The 22,442-nt window shown below is 47.3% G+C and overlaps 1 protein-coding gene across 2 annotated transcripts in view; it reads right to left on the bottom strand.

The window, feature by feature from the left end:
- The window catches only part of large1 (LARGE xylosyl- and glucuronyltransferase 1), a 136,017-nt gene that overhangs the window by 75,427 nt on the left and 38,148 nt on the right, over window positions 1-22,442 (bottom strand). For both annotated transcript variants that reach the window (XM_090201410.1, XM_090201411.1), the window contains exon 3: window positions 2,473-2,795. In XM_090201410.1, the coding sequence (XP_090057536.1) occupies window positions 2,473-2,795 (323 nt within the window). The remainder of the gene's footprint in view (window positions 1-2,472; window positions 2,796-22,442) is intronic.

Raw genomic sequence — 22,442 nt, 5'->3', positions numbered from 1 at the left:
TGTTTAAGGAGCCGACTTGGTCCTAGACTTGGTTCTCCGGTACCACTTGCCGTGAGGTAGCAGAGAGAACAGGCTATGGCTTGGGGGGTAGAGGCTGTTTAAGGAGCCGACTTGGTCCTAGACTTGGTTCTCCGGTACCGCTTGCCGTGAGGTAGCAGAGAGAACAGGCTATGGCTTGGGGGGGTAGAGGCTGTTTAAGGAGCCGACTTGGTCCTAGACTTGGTTTTCCGGTACCGCTTGCCGTGAGGTAGCAGAGAGAACAGGCTATGGCTTGGGGGGGTAGAGGCTGTTTAAGGAGCCGACTTGGTCCTAGACTTGGTTCTCCGGTACCGCTTGCCGTGAGGTAGCAGAGAGAACAGGCTATGACCTGGGTGACTGAAGTCTTTGACAATTTATCCAAGACTGACCAGTATGAAAATGTATGACAAAATTGACAAAATAAAATTTAAAAAAGTAGATTAGTGAATATATGAAATAGAAAGGTGTGTTAGATGTTTGGATGACCTTAGGTGGAGGTATAACACGAAGGGACTACATGCAGTGCTGAAGGTCACATTACTGGTGCTTTACTCTGGTAGAGAATCAATACCCACGTACACAGTACTGTCAGGATCAACTGTAGGAGGGGCTAACACCACATTATTACTGGTGCAATACCCACGTACACAGTACTGTCAGGATCAACTGTAGGAGGAGCTAACACCACATTAATACTGGTGCAATACCCACGTACACAGTACTGTCAGGATCAACTGTAGGAGGGGCTAACACCACATTAATACTGGTGCATTACCCACGTACACAGTACTGTCAGGATCAACTGTAGGAGGGGCTAACACCACATTAATACTGGTGCATTACCCACATACACAGTACTGTCAGGATCAACTGTAGGAGGAGCTAACACCACATTAATACTGGTGCATTACCCACGTACACAGTACTGTCAGGATCAACTGTAGGAGGAGCTAACACCACATTAATACTGGTGCAATACCCACGTACACAGTACTGTCAGGATCAACTGTAGGAGGGGCTAACACCACATTAATACTGGTGCATTACCCACGTACACAGTACTGTCAGGATCAACTGTAGGAGGAGCTAACCACATTAATACTGGTGCAATACCCACGTACACAGTACTGTCAGGATCAACTGTAGGAGGAGCTAACACCACATTAATACTGGTGCATTACCCACGTACACAGTACTGTCAGGATCAACTGTAGAAGGGGCAAACACTCCTCCTAGTGTAACTCACCTGACACTAGTCTACCAGTCTTATCTCCTCCTAGTGTAACTCACCTGACACTAGTCTACCAGTCTTATCTCCTCCTAGTGTAACTCACCTGACACTAGTCTACCAGTCTTATCTTATCTCCTACTAGTGTAACTCACCTGACACTAGTCTACCAGTCTTATCTCCTCCTAGTGTAACTCACCTGACACTAGTCTACCAGTCTTATCTTATCTCCTCCTAGTGTAACTCACCTGACACTAGTCTACCAGTCTTATCTCCTCCTAGTGTAACTCACCTGACACTAGTCTACCAGTCTTATCTCCTCCTAGTGTAACTCACCTGACACTAGTCTACCAGTCTTATCTTATCTCCGCCAAGTGTAACTCACCTGACACTAGTCTACCAGTCTTATCTTATCTCCTCCTAGTGTAACTCACCTGACACTAGTCTACCAGTCTTATCGCCTCCTAGTGTAACTCACCTGACACTAGTCTACCAGTCTTATCTTTTCTCCGCCAAGTGTAACTCACCTGACACTAGTCTACCAGTCTTATCTTATCTCCTCCTAGTGTAACTCACCTGACACTAGTCTACCAGTCTTAACTTATCTCCTCCTAGTGTAACTCACCTGACACTGTCTACCAGTCATATCTTATCTCCTCCTAGTGTAACTCACCTGACACTAGTCTACCAGTCTTATCTTATCTTATCTCCTCCTAGTGTAACTCACCTGACACTAGTCTACCAGTCTGATCTCCTCCTAGTGTAACTCACCTGACACTAGTCTACCAGTCTTATCTCCTCCTAGTGTAACTCACCTGACACTAGTCTACCAGTCTTATCTCCTCCTAGTGTAACTCACCTGACACTAGTCTACCAGTCTTATCTCCTCCTAGTGTAACTCACCTGACACTAGTCTATCAGTCTTATCTCCTCCTAGTGTAACTCACCTGACACTAGTCTACCAGTCTTATCTCCTCCTAGTGTAACTCACCTGACACTAGTCTACCAGTCTTATCTTATCTCCTCCTAGGGTAACTCACCTCACACTAGTCTACCAGTCTTATCTCCTCCTAGTGTAACTCACCTCACACTAGTCTACCAGTCTTATCTTATCTCCTCCTCGTGTAACTCACCTGACACTAGTCTACCAGTCTTATCTCCTCCTAGTGTAACTCACCTGACACTAGTCTACCAGTCTTATCTTATCTCCTCCTAGTGTAACTCACCTCACACTTGTCTACCGCTGGCTGCTGCACACAGTCTGACCTGTTGCCCGGGGAGCCAGCTTTAAGCCCCGCCTCGTTGTCCCCTGTTCCCTCCTCCGAGTGAGTCTTGCTCTGGTTGCCGCGGTGGTTGGTGTGATGTGGAGCAGGGCCAGCAGGGCTCCGAGGGGGTCGGCTGAGTTCACGGCGGAGAAGTTTGTTCTCCTCTTCCACCTCACGGACCCTCAGCTCCAACGCCTCCCTAGACACACCCCCTCCCAAGGCCCCGCCCCTGGCCGTCAACGTGGACAACTGAGGCAACAGGGGCGACAGGGGGAGGGGCTTCACTGTAGAGGGGGAGGAGACAAAGAAACAGGAAGTTGATCAGAAGCAATAGTGCCACATTCATTAAGTCAACTGAGGGCCACGTTAAATCAGCTCACTGGCCAGTTGCGGATCGTAAACCACGAGTTTAAGACCACTGCAATAAGCCATTCGCCTGGTCCCAGATAAGTATGTGTTCAAGCCAACTGATCTTCAGCTGGCTAAAGCTCAGGCAGAATTGGTACAAGCCCCGCAGCAGGATATCATCACTTCACGGTATAGACTCAGCAGGGTTCTCAATTTCAACTTTAACTCAACTCTTAACTCGGCTTGCCTCAACTTCTCTCCGTGAATCAATATGAATCACTGACATTGCTGGATGTGATGTGAGGAAAGACGAAACCAGAGCACTACGACTGCAGAAGAAGCACCGGAGACAAGGAGTAATGTCACTGATTAGTGTTTAGTATATATATATATATCAGCCTAGTATCAGTGACTAGTGTATATATATATATATATATATATATCAACCTAGCATCAGTGATTAGTATATATATATATATCAGCCTAGCATCAGTGATTAGTATATATATATATATATATATATATATATATCAGCCTAGCATCAGTGATTAGTGTATATATATATATCAGCCTAGCATCAGTGATTAGTGTATATATATATATCAGCCTAGCATCAGTGATTAGTGTATATATATATATCAGCCTAGCATCAGTGATTAGTGTATATATATATATCAGCCTAGCATCAGTGATTAGTGTATATATATATATCAGCCTAGCATCAGTGATTAGTGTATATATATATATCAGCCTAGCATCAGTGATTAGTATATATATCAGCCTAGCATCAGTGATTAGTGTATATATATATATCAGCCTAGCATCAGTGATTAGTGTATATATATATATCAGCCTAGCATCAGTGATTAGTATATATATCAGCCTAGCATCAGTGATTAGTGTATATATATATATATATATATATATATATATATATATCAGCCTAGCATCAGTGATGTTTTATATCACTGTACTAAGAGGAGATGTTAAAGTGTTCACAGCATCAGTGATGTTTTATATCACTGTACTAAGAGGAGATGTTAAAGTGTTCACAGCATCAGTGATGTTTTATATCACTGGACTAAGAGGAGATGTTAAAGTGTTCACAGCATCAGTGATGTTTTATATCACTGTACTAAGAGGAGATGTTAAAGCGTTCACAGCAACAGTGATGTTTTATATCACTGTACTAAGAGGAGATGTTAAAGCGTTCACAGCAACAGTGATGTTTTATATTACTGTACTAAGAGGAGATGTTAAAGTGTTCACAGCATCAGTGATGTTTTATATCACTGTACTAAGAGGAGATGTTAAAGTGTTCCCAGCATCAGTGATGTTTTATATCACTGTACTAAGAGGAGATGTTAAAGTGTTCACAGCATCAGTGATGTTTTATATCACTGTACTAAGAGGAGATGTTAAAGTGTTCACAGCATCAGTGATGTTTTATATCACTGGACTAAGAGGAGATGTTAAAGTGTTCACAGCATCAGTGATGTTTTATATCACTGTACTAAGAGGAGATGTTAAAGCGTTCACAGCAACAGTGATGTTTTATATCACTGTACTAAGAGGAGATGTTAAAGCGTTCACAGCAACAGTGATGTTTTATATTACTGTACTAAGAGGAGATGTTAAAGTGTTCACAGCATCAGTGATGTTTTATATCACTGTACTAAGAGGAGATGTTAAAGTGTTCCCAGCATCAGTGATGTTTTATATCACTGTACTAAGAGGAGATGTTAAAGTCTTCACAGCATCAGCGATGTTTTATATCACTGTACTAAGAGGAGATGTTAAAGTGTTCCCAGCATCAGTGATGTTTTATATCACTGTACTAAGAGGAGATGTTAAAGTGTTCCCAGCATCAGCGATGTTTTATATCACTGTACTAAGAGGAGATGTTAAAGTGTTCCCAGCATCAGCGATGTTTTATATCACTGTACTAAGAGGAGATGTTAAAGTGTTCACAGCATCAGCGATGTTTTATATCACTGTACTAAGAGGAGATGTTAAAACGTTCACAGCCGCAGCAGCATCGGGCTGAATGTCAAAAGACCTAATGGAGGCTGAGGTTTCAAATTAGCAGTCAGGTCCAAGTGATGCATCTCTAGCCTTGGAGCACACAGATACCGTTCAATCAATATCCTGGATACTGAGAGGAGAGCCGGGGGCTATAGCAACGCGCACCAGGCTCTAATTTCAGCCAGTATCAATTTCTCCTCTCCTCTTTTATTCCCCCCGATATGTCCTCAGACATGAGAGAATATGGAGTTACTTTCGTGTCATTTAATATCAAGCAAAAAAAAAACGTCGGAAGTCCAGAACAACATTTGTAGTGTTGCAAAACAGAGAGAGAAAAAAAAACGAGAACATTCATTGTTTTATTTTTATTTTATTTAACCAGTTAAGAACAAATTCTTATTTTCAATGACGGCCTGGGAACAGTGGGTTAACTGCCTGTTCAGGGGCAGAACGACAGATTTGTACCTTGTCAGCTCGGGGGTTTGAACTCGCAACCTTCCGGTTACTAGTCCAACGCTCTAACCACTAGGCTACCCTGCCGCCCCATTGTAAGGAAATGAAATGCGAGAACAAATGTTTTGTAAATGAACGGGACATGTTGTCTTCTTCTTCTTCTTCTTCTTCTTGAAACATTGAACCTTTGAGTTATTTAGCAGATGCTCTTATCCAGAGGATTTTTAAGGAAATCACCATGGCGATCAAACACCATGGCCATCAATCATCATGGTCATCAATCACCATGGTCATCAATCACCATGGTCATCAATCACCATGGTCATCAATCACCGTGGCGACCAAACACCATGGTCATCAATCACCGTGGCGACCAAACACCATGGTCATCAAACACCATCAAACACCATCAAACACCATCAAACACCATGGTCATCAAACACCATGGTCATCAAACACCATCAAACACCATGGTCATCAAACACCATCAAACACCATGGTCATCAAACACCATCAAACACCATGGTCATCAAACACCATCAAACACCATGGCCATCAAACACCATCAAACACCATCAAACACCATCAAACACCATCAAACACAATCTCCCGATCTTTGCCTGCTATTGTCCCTATCTATTGTCCCGGTCTTTGCCTGCTATTGTCCCGGTCTTTGCCTGCTATTGTCCCGGTCTTTGCCTGCTATTGTCCCGATCTTTGCCTGCTATTGTCCAGATCTTTGCCTGCTATTGTCCAGATCTTTGCCTGCTATTGTCCCAGTCTTTGCCTGCTATTGTCCCGATCTTTGCCTGCTATTTTCCCGATCTTTGCTTGTTACCCTGGATCTAGGAACACCAGCATTTCACTCGCAATAACATCCGCTAAACATGTGACCAATACAATTTGATTTAAATTGGACTTTGTTTTTACAGCCTTTTTTTTTTGCAGTTGCAAGTTTTGTGTTTTTAATTCCAGCAGCTTCTAAAGCTAAGCAGGGTTGGTCTTGGTCAGCAGCACCACCACCCTGCATCCCACTGCTGGCTTACTAAGCAGGGTTGGTCTTGGTCAGCAGCACCACCACCCTGCATCCCACTGCTGGCTTACTAAGCAGGGTTGGTCTTGGTCAGCAGCACCACCACCCTGCATCCCACTGCTGGCTTACTAAGCAGGGTTGGTCTTGGTCAGCAGCACCACCACCCTGCATCCCACTGCTGGCTTACTAAGCAGGGTTGGTCTTGGTCAGCAGCACCACCACCCTGCATCCCACTGCTGGCTTACTAAGCAGGGTTGGTCTTGGTCAGCAGCACCACCACCCTGCATCCCACTGCTGGCTTACTAAGCAGGGTTGGTCTTGGTCAGCAGCACCACCACCCTGCATCCCACTGCTGGCTTACTAAGCAGGGTTGGTCTTGGTCAGCAGCACCACCACCCTGCATCCCACTGCTGGCTTACTAAGCAGGGTTGGTCTTGGTCAGCAGCACCACCACCCTGCATCCCACTGCTGGCTTACTAAGCAGGGTTGGTCTTGGTCAGCAGCACCACCACCCTGCATCCCACTGCTGGCTTACTAAGCAGGGTTGGTCTTGGTCAGCAGCACCACCACCCTGCATCCCACTGCTGGCTTACTAAGCAGGGTTGGTCCTGGTCAGCAGCACCACCACCCTGCATCACACTGCTGGCTTGCTTCTAAAGCTAAGCAGGGTTGGTCCTGGTCGGTCCCTGGACGGGAGACCAGATACTCCTGGAAGAGGTGTTGGAGGGCCAGTAGGAGGCACCCTTCTGTCTGGTCTTCTAATCAAATGCTCTAGGGCAGTTTTTTTTTAATGGTTTTATTTGACCTTTATTTAACTAGGCAAGTCAGTTATTTTCAATGACGGTCTACTGGGGAACAGTGGGTTAACTGCCTTGTTCAGGGGCGACAGATTTATACAGTGCCTTGCGAAAGTATTCGGCCCCCTTGAACTTTGCGACCTTTTGCCACATTTCAGGCTTCAAACATAAAGATGTAAAACTGTATTTTTTTGTGAAGAATCAACAACAAGTGGGACACAATCATGAAGTGGAACTACGTTTATTGGATATTTCAAACTTTTTTAACAAATCAAAAACTGAAAAATTGGGCGTGCAAAATTATTCAGCCCCTTTACTTTCAGTGCTGCAAACTCTCTCCAGAAGTTCAGTGAGGATCTCTGAATGATCCAATGTTGACCTAAATCACTAATGATGATAAATACAATCCACCTGTGTGTAATCAAGTCTAAATGCACCTGCACTGTGATAGTCTCAGAGGTCCGTCAAAAGCGCAGAGAGCATCATGAAGAACAAGGAACACACCAGGCAGGTCCGAGATACTGTTGTGAAGAAGTTTAAAGCCGGATTTGGATACAAAAAGATTTCCCAAGCTTTAAACATCCCAAGGAGCACTGTGCAAGCGATAATATTGAAATGGAAGGAGTATCAGACCACTGCAAATCTACCAAGACCTGGCCGTCCCTCTAAACTTTCAGCTCATACAAGGAGAAGACTGATCAGAGATGCAGCCAAGAGGCCCATGATCACTCTGGATGAACTGCAGAGATCTACAGCTGAGGTGGGAGACTCTGTCCATAGGACAACAATCAGTCGTATATTGCACAAATCAGGCCTTTATGGAAGAGTGGCAAGAAGAAATCCATTTCTTAAAGATATCCATAAAAAGTGTTGTTTAAAGTTTGCCACAAGCCACCTGGGAGACACACCAAACATGTGGAAGAAGGTGCTCTGGTCAGATGAAACCAAAATTGAACTTTTTGGCAACAATGCAAAACGTTATGTTTGGCGTAAAAGCAACACAGCTCATCACCCTGAACACCCTATCCCCACTGTCACACATGGTGGTGGCAGCATCATGGTTTGGGCCTGCTTTTCTTCAGCAGGGACAGGGAAGATGGTTAAAATTGATGGGAAGATGGATGGAGCCAAATACAGGACCATTCTGGAAGAAAACCTGATGGAGTCTGCAAAAGACCTGAGACTGGGACGGAGATTTGTCTTCCAACAAGACAATGATCCAAAACATAAAGCAAAATCTACAATGGAATGGTTCAAAAATAAACATATCCAGGTGTTAGAATGGCCAAGTCAAAGTCCAGACCTGAATCCAATCGAAAATCTGTGGAAAGAACTGAAAACTGCTGTTCACAAATGCTCTCCATCCAACCTCACTGAGCTCGAGCTGTTTTGCAAGGAGGAATGGGAAAAAATGTCAGTCTCTCGATGTGCAAAACTGATAGAGACATACCCCAAGCGACTTACAGCTGTAATCGCAGCAAAAGGTGGCGCTACAAAGTATTAACTTAAGGGGGCTGAATAATTTTGCACGCCCAATTTTTCAGTTTTTGATTTGTTAACAAAGTTTGAAATATCCAATAAATGTCGTTCCACTTCATGATTGTGTCCCACTTGTTGTTGATTCTTCACAAAAAAATACAGTTTTATATCTTTATGTTTGACGCCTGAAATGTGGCAAAAGGTCGCAAAGTTCAAGGGGGCCGAATACTTTCGCAAGGCACTGTACCTTGTCAGCTCATGGATTCGATCATGCAATCTTTCGGTTACTAGTCCAACGCTCTAACCACTAGGCTACCTGCTGGTTACTGGTCCAACGCTCTAACCACTAGGCTACCTGCTGGTTACTAGTCCAACACTCTAACCACTAGGCTACCTGCTGGTTACTAGTCCAACGCTCTAACCACTAGGCTACCTGCTGGTTACTAGTCCAACGCTCTAACCACTAGGCTACCTGCTGGTTACTGGTCCAACGCTCTAACCACTAGGCTACCTGCTGGTTACTAGTCCAACGCTCTAACCACTAGGCTACCTGCTGGTTACTAGTCCAACGCTCTAACCACTAGGCTACCTGCTGGTTACTAGTCCAACACTCTAACCACTAGTCTACCTGCTGGTTACTAGTCCAACGCTCTAACCACTAGGCTACCTGCCGCTCCACCAGTGATGGTGACATTGCCCTGGGTAGGGGGTGACATTGCCCTGGGTAGGGGGTGACATTGCCCTGGGTAGGGGGTGACATTGCCCTGGGTAGGGGGTGACATTGCCCTGGGTAGGGGGTGACATTGCCCTGGGTAGGGGGTGCCATCTTTGGGATGGGATGTTAGATGGATGTCCTGATTTATTGACATTTAATGTAATACTAGGGGTGTTAACCTCAGTGTCCTGGACAAATGTAATTATGACCACGTAGTCATCCCCCTAACTCCTCACACCAACTCCTCATTGATAGCTGATGTGTGGTGAGTGTTCTGGCACAAAATGGTGGCTGTGCATCAGACAGATCACTCATCACCTCAACACCATGATAGCTGATGTGTGGTGATTGTTCTGGCACAAAATGGTGGCTGTGCATCACCCAGGTGGGCTACACAGATTGATAGTGGATGATTGTACTTTTGGGTTTTATTCTGGACTTCATAAGTGTTGCTTGATATTAAATGGCACTAAAGTAGCTCCAGGAGAGAAACAGCCAAGGATGTTTGTGGATAGAAAGAAAAACAGTGTGTCTCCAGAGGTCAGTCGTGGTCCGTTCAGAGCTGTGAAGACCTCTCTGTACTCCCCCTCACTCTCTCTGCTCTCTCTATGACCCTGGAGTGATGAAGGGAGCAGAGAGAGAGGTCTCAGAGCAAAAAAAACTCCCAATACTGACGGATTAAATTTAAAGCCTTCAGTTTCACAGTTCACTTCCTGTGAAAGACACAGCAAGCGACCGTGTCCTCGCCACCTCTCCAATGCTAATTGGTGTCAGCAGGACTAATGCACTCTTATAGGTCCACAGAACTGAGTTTAACTGTCCAGTACTGTCTATAAATATAATACTGTTATTTATACTGTATAGTACTGTCTATAAATATAATACTGTTATTTATACTGTACAGTACTGTCTATAAATATAATAGTGTTATTTATACTGTACAGTACTGTCTATAAATATAATAGTGTTATTTATACTGTACAGTACTGTCTATAAATATAATAGTGTTATTTATACTGTACAGTACTGTCTATAAATATAATAGTGTTATTTATACTGTACAGTACTGTCTATAAATATAATAGTGTTATTTATACTGTACAGTACTGTCTATAAATATAATAGTGCTATTTATACTGTATAGTACTGTCTAGAAATCGAATAGTGTTATTTATACTGTATAGTACTGTCTATAAATCTAATATACTCTTATTTATACTGTATAGTACTGTCTATAAATCTAATATGGGGGGGGGGGGTCTATTTTAGTGGTCGTTTAATGGTTGTTGGCTCATTGGGGGGGGTCTATTTAGTGGTGTTTTAATGGTTGTTGGCTCATTGGGGGGGGGGGGTCTATTTTAGTGGTGTTTTAATGGTTGTTGGCTCATTGGGGGGGGGGGGGGTCTATTTAGTGGTGTTTTAATGGTTGTTGGCTCATTGGGGGGGGGGGGGGGGTCTATTTTAGTGGCGTTTTAATGGTTGTTGGCTCATTGGGGGGGGGGGGGGGGTCTATTTTAGTGGTGGTTGGCTCATTAGAGGGGGGAGGGTCGTTTAATGGTTGTTGGCTCATCGGCATCACCAGCCATAACCGCAGAACATTAAGTCATGGATAGAGTTGTTTAACTTCTCAGTTAAACCTGTGATGCTGTAAAACCACAAAAAAACACACTTCCTGCAGCCCCGGAGGAACGCCTCCATAGATATTACACGAGAAGTAACAAATTACACATCGAAGACTTCTCCTCAAGATCAATAACCGAACCCTTCTCCTTGATAGGTTACATCTAACACGTTCATCACGTTAGTTATGTTCTGTTCCACCGGTTCTGAAGACTCCAGTGAGATTCGGATTCAAGGCTGGGATGGACGTTGTGGGGTTCAGCTGGGTTCAGCTGGGTTCAGCTGGGTTGGACGTTGTGGGGTTCAGCTGGGTTCAGCTGGGTTGGACGTTGTGGGGTTCAGCTGGGTTGGACGTTGTGGGGTTCAGCTGGGTTCAGCTGGGTTGGACGTTGTGGGGTTCAGCTGGGTTCAGCTGGGTTGGACGTTGTGGGGTTCAGCTGGGTTCAGCTGGGTTGGACGTTGTGGGGTTCAGCTGGGTTCAAGCTGGGTTGGACGTTGTGGGGTTCAGCTGGGTTCAGCTGGGTTCAGTTGTGGGGTTCAGCTGGGTTCAGCTGGGTTGGACATTGTGGGGTTCAGCTGGGTTCAGCTGGGTTCAGTTGTGGGGTTCAGCTGGGTTCAGCTGGGTTGGACATTGTGGGGTTCATTGTGGGGTTCAGCTGGGTTCAGCTGGGTTGTGCCGTGGCGGAGGTCTTTGTGGGCTATACTCAGCCTTGTCTCAGGATGGTAAGTTGGTGGTTGAAGATATACCTCTAGTGGTGTGGGTGCTGTGCTTTGGCAAAGTGGGTGGGGTTATATCCTTTCTGTTTGGCCCTGTCCGGGGGTGTCCTCGGATGGGGCCACAGGGTCTCCTGAGTTTATAAACATAGTCAGCTAGCTGTCTGGAGTAATGTTCCTCTGTAGTTTATAAACATAGTCAGCTAGCTGTCTGGAGTAATGTTCCTCTGTACAGTAGTTTATAAACATAGCCAGCTAGCTGTCTGGAGTAATGTTCCTCTGTACAGTAGTTTTGTAACAGCTAATGTGAATCATAATAAAATACCAAATCGTGTTGAGCTGGACAGCCTCTTCAGAGTGCTGCAATCTCTAGACACAGTACACTTTGACATCTCCGGATCGATGCCCTGGGAATGGGCTGACGTAACCTTTTAACAGCCCATGTCAACCAGCCAACAGCCAGGATGTAGAGCTGCAGAGAGACATGCTAGGGCTTGATGGACATCTCCTGACCCTTGGTGGTGTGCTTGGTCTCATTGGACAGTGCGTTTTGTGCTGATCTGGCAACCCATTTGGCAGGCCATGGTGTCACAGTGACAAAGGGAAGAGGTTAGAGAGACAGGCGTGGGGACAGTGGGAGAGGGTTGAGAGAGACAGTGGGAGGAGGTGAGAGAGACAGTGGGAGGAGGTGAGAGAGACAGTGGGAGGAGGTTAGAGAGACAGTGGGAGGAGGTTAGAGAGACAGTGGGAGGAGGTGAGAGAGACAGTGGGAGGAGGTTAGAGAGACAGTGGGAGGAGGTTAGAGAGACAGTGGGAGGAGGTTAGAGAGACAGTGGGAGGAGGTTAGAGAGACAGTGCGAGGAGGTTAGAGAGACAGTGGGAGGAGGTGAGAGAGACAGTGGGAGGAGGTGAGAGAGACAGTGGGAGGAGGAGGTGAGAGAGACAGTGGGAGGAGGAGGTGAGAGAGACAGTGGGAGGAGGAGGTGAGAGAGACAGTGGGAGGAGGAGGTGAGAGAGAGTGGGAGGAGGTGAAAACAGTAATATCATGTGGAAACTTTATTTAGAACAATGTACTGGCCTTGTACCAACTATGTTGTGTACGGTATTAGCCTAGCGCGCTACACCTGTATCATGTTGTGTACGGTATTAGCCTAGCGCTCTACACCTGTATCATGTTGTGTATGGTATTAGCCTAGCGCTCTCTACACCTGTATCATGTTGTGTACGGTATTAGCCTAGCGCTATCTACACCTGTATCATGTTGTGTATGGTATTAGCCTAGTGATCTCTACACCTGTATCATGTTGTGTATGGTATTAGCCTAGCACGCTCTACACCTGTATCATGTTGTGTATGGTATTAGCCTAGCGCTCTCTACACCTGTATCATGTTGTGTACGGTATTAGCCTAGCGCTCTCTACACCTGTATCATGTTGTGTATGGTATTAGCCTAGCGCTCTCTACACCTGTATCATGTTGTGTATGGTATTAGCCTAGCGCTCTACACCTGTATCACGTTGTGTACGGTATTAGCCTTTCTCTCTACACCTGTATCATGTTGTGTATGGTATTAGCCTAGCGCTCTCTACACCTGTATCATGTTGTGTACGGTATTAGCCTAGCGCTCTCTACACCTGTATCATGTTGTGTATGGTATTAGCCTAGCGCTCTCTACACCTGTATCATGTTGTGTACGGTATTAGCCTAGCGCTCTCTACACCTGTATCATGTTGTGTACGGTATTAGCCTAGCGCTCTCTACACCTGTATCATGTTGTGTACGGTATTAGCCTAGCGCTCTCTACACCTGTATCATGTTGTGTACGGTATTAGCCTAGCGCTCTCTACACCTGTATCATGTTGTGTACGGTATTAGCCTAGCGCTCTCTACACCTGTATCATGTTGTGTACGGTATTAGCCTAGCTCTCTACACTTGAACTACTTAATTTCTTTACTTTATTTCTTAAAATGTATTTCTTTAATTTAATCTTTCCAGAAGACCTTGAGTGTTTATCTTCCAAGATTCCCTGTGTGTCCATCGCTCTCACTTCAAACCCCAAAACAAACCCCTTGATGTATCATTAGGGTCCACTGCAGAGCTAGCCGTGCACATCCTGACACATTCAGGTCCGTGGAACCTGATTTATCTCTGTACTACTCTGACTAATAACTCAGAGGATGACAGTGTGCTGGGGTGGAGATGGGAGGAGGGGAGGAGAGGAGGGGAGGAGAGGAGGGGAGAGGGAGGAGAGAGGGGAGGGAGGGGAGAGGGGAGAGAGGAGGGGAGAGGGAGGAGGGGAGGAAAGGAGAGAGGGAGGAAAGAGTGGAGAGGGAGGAGGAGAGGAAAGAGGAGAGAGGGAGGAGGGGAGAAGGAAAAGGGGAGAGGTGGAAGGGGAGGAGGAGAGAGGGAGGAGAGGAAGAAAGATTGAAGAGGGAGGAGGAGAGGAAAGAGGAGAGATGGATGATGGGAGAGGGAGGAGGGGAGGAAAGAGTGGAGAGGGAGGAGAAGAGGGAGGAGGGGAGAGAGAGGAGGGGAGGAAATAGGAGAGGGAGGAGTGGAGAAGGAGGAGGAGAGAGGGAGGAGGGGAGAGGGAGGAAATAGGAGAGGGAGGAGTGGAGAGGGAGGAGTGGAGGAAATAGAGGAGGGAGGAGGAGAGAGTGATGAGGGGAAGAAATAGGAGAGGGAGGAGGAGAGAGTGAGGAGGGGAAGAAATAGGAGAGGGAGGAGGGGAGAGGGAGGAGCGGAGGAGAGAGGGAGGAGGGGAGAGGGAGGAGGGGAGGAGGAGAGAGGGAGGAGGGGAGGAGAGAGGGAGGAGGGGAGGAAATAGAGGAGGGAGGAGGAGAGAGGGAGGAGTGGAGGAAATAGGAGGGGGAGGAGGGGGGAAGGAGGGGAGGAAATAGGAGAGGGAGGAGGGGAGAGGGAGGAGCGGAGGAGAGAGGAAGGACGGGAGAGGGAGGAGGGAGGAGGAGAGAGGGAGGAGCGGAGGAGGGAGGAGGAGAGAGGGAGGAGCAGAGGAGAGAGGGAGGAGGGGAGGAAATAGAGGAGGGAGGAGGAGAGAGGGAGGAGGGGAGGAAATAGAGGAGGGAGGAGGAGAGAGGGAGGAGGGGAAGAAATAGAGGAGGGAGGAGGAGAGAGTGAGGAGCGGAGGAGAGAGGGAGGAGGGGAGAGGGAGGAGGGGAGGAAATAGAGGAGGGAGGAGGAGAGAGGGAGGAGGGGAGGAAATAGAGGAGGGAGGAGGAGAGAGGGAGGAGCGGAGGAGAGAGGGAGGAGGAGACTCAAGACTGACAGTCACGGTATATTATCCATGGAAATTGTCTACAGGAATAGAAGAGTTCCCCAATGTCAGCTGTTGTTTAAAAAGAAGGACCGTCTCCCAGGAGAGTATGGGTAGCGGCAGCCCAATATGGCGATCGGAGTACGGGGAAGTGGGTGTGTGTTTGAAAAAGCTAATCAGCTAAATGGGCAGATTTGTTGTCGCTGCAGACTCTTTCACGTAGCTGATTGGTCCGATTGCTTTCTACTGGGTATTAAGATGGCGGCGCCAGAGGTAGCTAACGTGGCACCTTTTCCCCTCGATTTTAATTCAAGTAGAATGGCAGCCGACACAATAAATATCTACTATTGATAACTATCTAGATGTCACCTTGATACATTACATACAGTCTACTACTCAATGGGGAGGATACGAACACCAACAACACCAGGACACAGTGGCGTTGGATCGGGAGGAGGATTGGGAGGAGGATAGGAGGAGGATAGGAGGAGGATGCTCGGGAGGAGGATAGGAGGAGGAGGCTCGGGAGGAGGATGGGAGGAGGAGGCTCGGGAGGAGGATAGGAGGAGGAGGATAGGAGGAGGAGGCTCAGGAGGAGGCTCAGGAGGAGGAGGCTCGGGAGGAGGATAGGAGGAGGAGGCTAGGGAGGAGGATAGGAACACCAACAACACCAGGACACAGTGGCTTTGGCTCGGCTTAACAAGCATTACTGTCCGGCCAATATCAAGGTGCCAATATCAGGGTGCCAATATCAGGGTGCCCACTACCTTTCCACGTGCCCACTACCTTTCCAAGTGCCCACTACCTTTCCACGTGCCCACTACCTTTCCACGTGCCCACTACCTTTCCACGTGTCCACTACCTTTCCCTTTCCACGTGCCCACTACCTTTCCACGTGCACACTACCTTTCCACGTGCACACTACCTTTCCACGTGCCCACTACCTTTCCCTTTCCACGTGCCCACTACCTTTCCACGTGCCCACTACCTTTCCACGTGCCCACTACCTTTCCCTTTCCACGTGCCCACTACCTTTCCACGTGCCCACTACCTTTCCACGTGCCCACTACCTTTCCACGTGCCCACTACCTTTCCACGTGCCCACTACCTTTCCACGTGCCCACTACCTTTCCACGTGCCCACTACCTTTTCATGTGCCCACTACCTTTCCACGTGCCCACTACCTTTCCACGTGACCACTACCTTTCCACGTGCCCACTACCTTTCCACGTGTCCACTACCTTTCCACGTGCCCACTACCTTTCCCTTTCCACGCACCCACTACCTTTCCACGTGCCCACTACCTTTCCCTTTCCACGTGCCCACTACCTTTCCACGTGCCCACTACCTTTTCACGTGCCCACTACCTTTCCACGTGCCCACTACCTTTCCACGTGCCCACTACCTTTCCACGTGCCCACTACCTTTCCCTTTCCACGCGCCCACTACCTTTCCACGTGCCCACTACCTTTCCACGTGCCCACTACCTTTCCCTTTCCACGTGCCCACTACCTTTCCACGTGTCCACTACCTTTTCACGTGCCCACTACCTTTCCACGTGCCCACTACCTTTCCACGTTCCCACTACCTTTCCACGTGCCCACTACCTTTCCACGTGCCCACTACCTTTCCACGCGCCCACTACCTTTCCACGCGCCCACTACCTTTCCACGCGCCCACTACCTTTCCACGCGCCCACTACCTTTCCACGCGCCCACTACCTTTCCACGCGCCCACTACCTTTCCACGCGCCCACTACCTTTCCACGTGCCCACTACCTTTCCAAGTGTCCTGTCGCCCTTTGAATCCTGTAATACTGTATACACAGCCTCAGGACTGCCTCAGGACTTCCTCAGGACTTCGGCAGAAACAGTCCCACTGCGCTCTGAGCCGTCTGGTCGGTCTAATGGTAATACGCTGACTCAAACTAGGTGACCATGGAGACCGCTGCTAGGCTGCGCCTCATTATTTATCAACTTCCTGTTACTCCTAATGAATATTCAACATGTTTATACCAGGGTCGAAAAACCAAACATCCTCAACTTTTACATTAATCGGGACATTCATGTTTATGGAAACTTCATTATTACGTCACCATGGTGATGAGAAGCCCCACCCCCGCGGTCACATTATGCTAATTCCCTCGACGCTAGCTGCCCCAGTTGGAGATATAGATGGATGGAGAACAGCATCAGAGGGTTGAATTATCAAAAAAGAAAAGCCGCCCTGCGTTTCTAAATGTGGGATGTGCTCTATATGCATGATGAGCAGGCCACAGAGGGAGATAGATGGAGAGAAGAGAGGGAGAGAGAGGAGAGGGAGATGGAGGAGAGAGGAGAGAGAGGAGAGAGAGATGGAGGAGAGAGAGATGGAGGAGAGAGGAGAGAGGAGCGAGGAGAGGGAGAGAGAGATGGAGAGAGAGAGAGGAAAGGGAGAGAGAGATGGAGAGAGAGTAGAGGGAGAGAGAGATGGAGAGAGGAGAGGGAGAGAGAGATGGAGGAGAGCGAGGAGATGGAGTGAGTGAGAGAGAAAGAGAGGAGGGAGAGAGAGATGGAGCGAGAGAGAAAGAAAGGAGGGAGAGAGAGAGGGATGGAGCAAGAGAGAGGAGAGAGGGAGAGAGAGATGGAGCGAGAGAGAAAGAGAGTGAGGAGAGCCACAGTGATAGGGAGACGGAGAGAGAGAGAGCCAGAGCGATAGGGAGGCAAAGGGAGAGAGAGAGAGAGCTAGGAGAGCCACAGCGATAGGGAGATGGAGCTAGAAGGAGAGCCACAGCGATAGGGAGACAGAGCGAGAGAGAAAGAGAGCCAGCGGGAGAAGCACAGCAAGAGAGAGAGGGAGAGAGAGAGAGAGGGAGAGAGAGAGAGAGAGAGGAGAGAGAGAGAGGAGAGAGAGAGAGGAGAGAGAGAGAAGGAGAGAGAGAGAAGGAGAGAGAGAGAAGGAGAGAGAGAGAAGGAGAGAGAGAGAAGGAGAGAGAGAGAAGGAGAGCCACAGCGATAGGGAGACGGAGCGATAGAGATAGAGATAGAGATAGAGATAGAGATAGAGATAGAGAGAGCTAGAGGAAGAGCCACAGCGAGACAGTGAAGGGTAGTAATGGGAGTTCCCCTCCCAACCTGAACGGTAGTTAATAATAACACTGCTGGGGTTCACTAGCTGGCCTGCAGTACTGTTCTGTTTTCACAGTCTTCTTCCTCACCCTCTAAAACGCAGGGGAGGCTGTTTGAAATGCAATCCACTATTAAAAACAGTCACTTAGCGTTCCGTTGGGTAACAGTTGGCTACTCTTTGACAGAGGAGAGAGAAGCCAGTGTTGACACACTGTGACAGATGGTAAAATGCTCTGGCGATCCACCATCTTTGAATGGTGGCGTATTGGTGCTGGGCTGGAACAACAAAAACTTTTAAAAAGTACCGCACTTTGTCCCCAGGACCAGGAATGAAGACTACGCCTCGTGTCCCCTATTCTCCCTGATTCGTTGGGTCATAGCCCAGGAAGAGGAAGACATTGAGGGACCTCGTGTCCCCTATTCTCCCTGATTCGTTGGGTCATAGCCCAGGAAGAGGAAGACATTGAGGGACCTCGTGTCCCCTATTCTCCCTGATTCGTTGGGTCATAGCCCAGGAAGAGGAAGACATTGAGGGACCTCGTGTCCCCTATTCTCCCTGCTTCGTTGTGTCATAGCCCAGGAAGAGGAAGACATTGAGGGACCTCGTGTCCCCTATTCTCCCTGATTCGTTGTGTCATAGCCCAGGAAGAGGAAGACATTGAAGGACCTTGCGGGAGGCCTGATGCATCATGGTACTGAACTTAATAAATAGGTATTTTGGCATCGGTCTCCTAAAGGACAGCTCATACAAGGGCCAGTACGAATTACAAAATGGCGTCTATTTGGCGCCCTCACTGTTCCCCCGCTCAGTTCTGTTTGGCGAGCTCTGCTCCACCGCTCAACGCCGGGCGCCAGGTGATTCATGCAGGCTGTCAGGTGAGCAGCTGCTGTCACACGAAGGATGCCCCCGCCCCTCTGCCCGCCAGGCTGCCACACGCCAGATGTCTCCTCGGTAACGGTGTGAACGGAAGCATGATAGGGAAAACTCCAAATGAATGTGTCATACATGAACGACCAGGGAGCATCACAGGGGAGCAGGGCATCCAAACAGGGGAGCAGGGCATCCAAACAGGGGAGCAGGGGAGCAGGGCATCCAAACAGGGGAGCAGGGCATCCAAACAGGGGAGCAGGGCATCCAAACAGGGGAGCAGGGCATCCAAACAGGGGAGCAGGGCATCCAAACAGGGGAGCAGGGAGCATCACAGGGGAGCAGGGCATCCAAACAGGGGAGCAGGGCATCCAAACAGGGGAGGAGGGCATCCAAACAGACCATGAATCACCTGGTACAATTTGGGACACAGAGTGGTTAGTGTTTGGACACACTAGTTGGCTAAGAGGTGCATTAGATGATAGGTCCACTAAGGACTGAATAAGGTCTTAGATACACTAAGGACTGAATAAGATGTTAGCTACAGTAGGTCCACTAAGGACTGAATAAGGTGTTAGATACACTAAGGACTGAATAAGGTGTTAGATACAGTTAGGACTGAATAAGGTGTTAGATACAGTAAGGACTGAATAAGGTGTTAGATACAGTAAGGACTGAATAAGGTGTTAGATACAGTAGGACCACTAAGGACTGAATAAGGTGTTAGATACAGTAGGTCCACTAAGGACTGAATAAGGTGTTAGATACAGTTAGGACTGAATAAGGTGTTAGATACAGTAAGGACTGAATAAGGTGTTAGATACAGTAGGACCACTAAGGACTGAATAAGGTGTTAGATACAGTAGGACCACTAAGGACTGAATAAGGTGTTAGATACAGTAGGTCCACTAAGGACTGAATAAGGTGTTAGATACAGTAAGGACTGAATACGGTGTTAGATGCAGTAGGACCACTAAGGACTGAATGAGGTGTTAGATACAGTAGGACCACTAAGGACTGAATGGCTGATCAGCTACAATAGTTTCATTTCTTTCTTTGTTTTTCTTCTCCCCAATTTCGTGTTTACGATCTTGCCACATCGCTGCAACTCCCCAACGGGCTCGGGAGAGGAGAAGGTCGAGTCATGCGTGTTCTGAAACTGAACCCGCCAAACCGCGCTCCTAATACCCGCCCGCTTAACCCGGGAACTCAGCTGCGGGTCGGAAGAAAAACTGTTCAACTGATGACCGAAGTCAGCCTGCAGGCGCCCGGCCTGCCACAAGGAGTCGCTAGAGCGTAATGAGCCAAGTAAAGGGCCCCCCAGGCCAAACCCTCCAAAGTCTCTCTGGATAAGAGAGTCAGCTAAATGACTCACTACTGTAGGTCTCTCTGGATAAGAGAGTCAGCTAAATGACTCACTGAATAAGAGAGTCAGCTAAATGACTCCCTACTGTAAGACTCTGGATCAGACCTGCAGATGGTAACATTACATTTGAATGTGCTGCTGTTCCCATGACAGAAAACATTCTGTTTCCTGTGTGTTGGATAATGTTCCCATGACAGAAAACATTCTGTTTCCTGTGTGTTGGATAATGTTCCCATGACAGAAAACATTCTGTTTCCTGTGTGTTGGATAATGTTCCCATGACAGAAAACATTCTGTTTCCTGTGTGTTGGATAATGTTCCCATGACAGAAAACAGTCTGTTTCCTGTGTGTTGGATAATGTTCCCATGACAGAAAACATTTTGTTTCCTGTGTGTTGGATAATGTTCCCATGACAGAAAACATTCTGTTTCCTGAATGTTGGATAATGTTCCCAACACAGAAAACATTTTGTTTCCTGTGTGTTGGATAATGTTCCCATGACAGAAAACATTTTGTTTCCTGTGTGTTGGATAATGTTCCCATGATAGAAAACATTTTGTTTCCTGTGTGTTGGATAATGTTCCCATGACAGAAAACAGTCTGGATAATGTTCCCATGACAGAAAACAGTCTGGATAATGTTCCCATGACAGAAAACAGTCTGTTTCCTGTGTGTTGGATAATGTTCCCATGACAGAAAACATTTTGTTTCCTGTGTGTTGGATAATGTTCCCATGACAGAAAACAGTCTGGATAATGTTCCCATGACAGAAAACAGTCTGGATAATGTTCCCATGACAGAAAACAGTCAGTTTCCTGTGTGTTGGATAATGTTCCCATGACAGAAAACATTCTGTTTCCTGTGTGTTGGATAATGTTCCCATGACAGAAAACAGTCTGGATAATGTTCCCATGACAGACAACAGCCTGTTTCCTGTGTGTTGGGTAATGTTCCCATGACAGAAAACAGCCTGTTTCCTGTGTGTTGGATAATGTTCCCATGACAGAAAACAGCCTGTTTCCTGTGTGTTGGATAATGTTCCCATGACAGAAAACAGCCTGTTTCCTGTGTGTTGGATAATGTTCCCATGACAGAAAACATTTTGTTTCCTGTGTGTTGGATAATGTTCCCATGACAGAAAACAGTCTGGATAATGTTCCCATGACAGAAAACAGTCTGGATAATGTTCCCATGACAGAAAACAGTCAGTTTCCTGTGTGTTGGATAATGTTCCCATGACAGAAAACATTCTGTTTCCTGTGTGTTGGATAATGTTCCCATGACAGAAAACAGTCTGGATAATGTTCCCATGACAGACAACAGCCTGTTTCCTGTGTGTTGGGTAATGTTCCCATGACAGAAAACAGTCAGTTTCCTGTGTGTTGGATAATGTTCCCATGACAGAAAACATTCTGTTTCCTGTGTGTTGGATAATGTTCCCATGACAGAAAACAGTCTGGATAATGTTCCCATGACAGACAACAGCCTGTTTCCTGTGTGTTGGGTAATGTTCCCATGACAGAAAACAGCCTGTTTCCTGTGTGTTGGATAATGTTCCCATGACAGAAAACAGCCTGTTTCCTGTGTGTTGGATAATGTTCCCATGACAGAAAACAGCCTGTTTCCTGTGTGTTGGATAATGTTCCCATGACAGAAAACATTCTGTTTCCTGTGTGTTGGATAATGTTCACATAGATGATGAGTTTTACAGAAAAAGACAGACTGAAAAGTAAAGGAAGTGACCAGGCGGTGGCGTAAAGACCAGGTCCAACTGGCTGCTCTGTCCTGTGTGAATACTGCCATACGCAATCACAGAGCACCTCAAACTAAACACACAAACCACTGTTCATTCAGACCGAGCCAATCCATTCAGTTTAATTACAGCCTGGATGAAATACACTTCACAAGGGGCTCAGGGGCTCTGAGATGGGGGGTGGTGTGTGTGTGTGCGTGTGCGTGCGTGCGTGTGGTGTGTGTGTGTGTGTGTGTGTGTGTGTGTGTGTGGGGGGGGGGGGGGGGGGGGGGGGGGTTGTGGTGTGGTGTGTGGTGTGGTGTGTGTGGTGGTGGTGTGTGTGGTGTGTGTGGTGGTGTGTGTGGTGGTGTGTGTGTGTGTGGTGGTGTGTGTGTCCT

The sequence above is a fragment of the Oncorhynchus mykiss genome, chromosome 15 (genome assembly GCF_057628025.1).
Source record: "Oncorhynchus mykiss isolate SJ-2025 chromosome 15, ASM5762802v1, whole genome shotgun sequence".
NCBI lineage: Eukaryota > Metazoa > Chordata > Actinopteri > Salmoniformes > Salmonidae > Oncorhynchus > Oncorhynchus mykiss.
The sequence above is the reverse complement of the archived record's forward strand: the minus strand, read 5'-3'. Positions and strand labels throughout refer to the sequence as shown.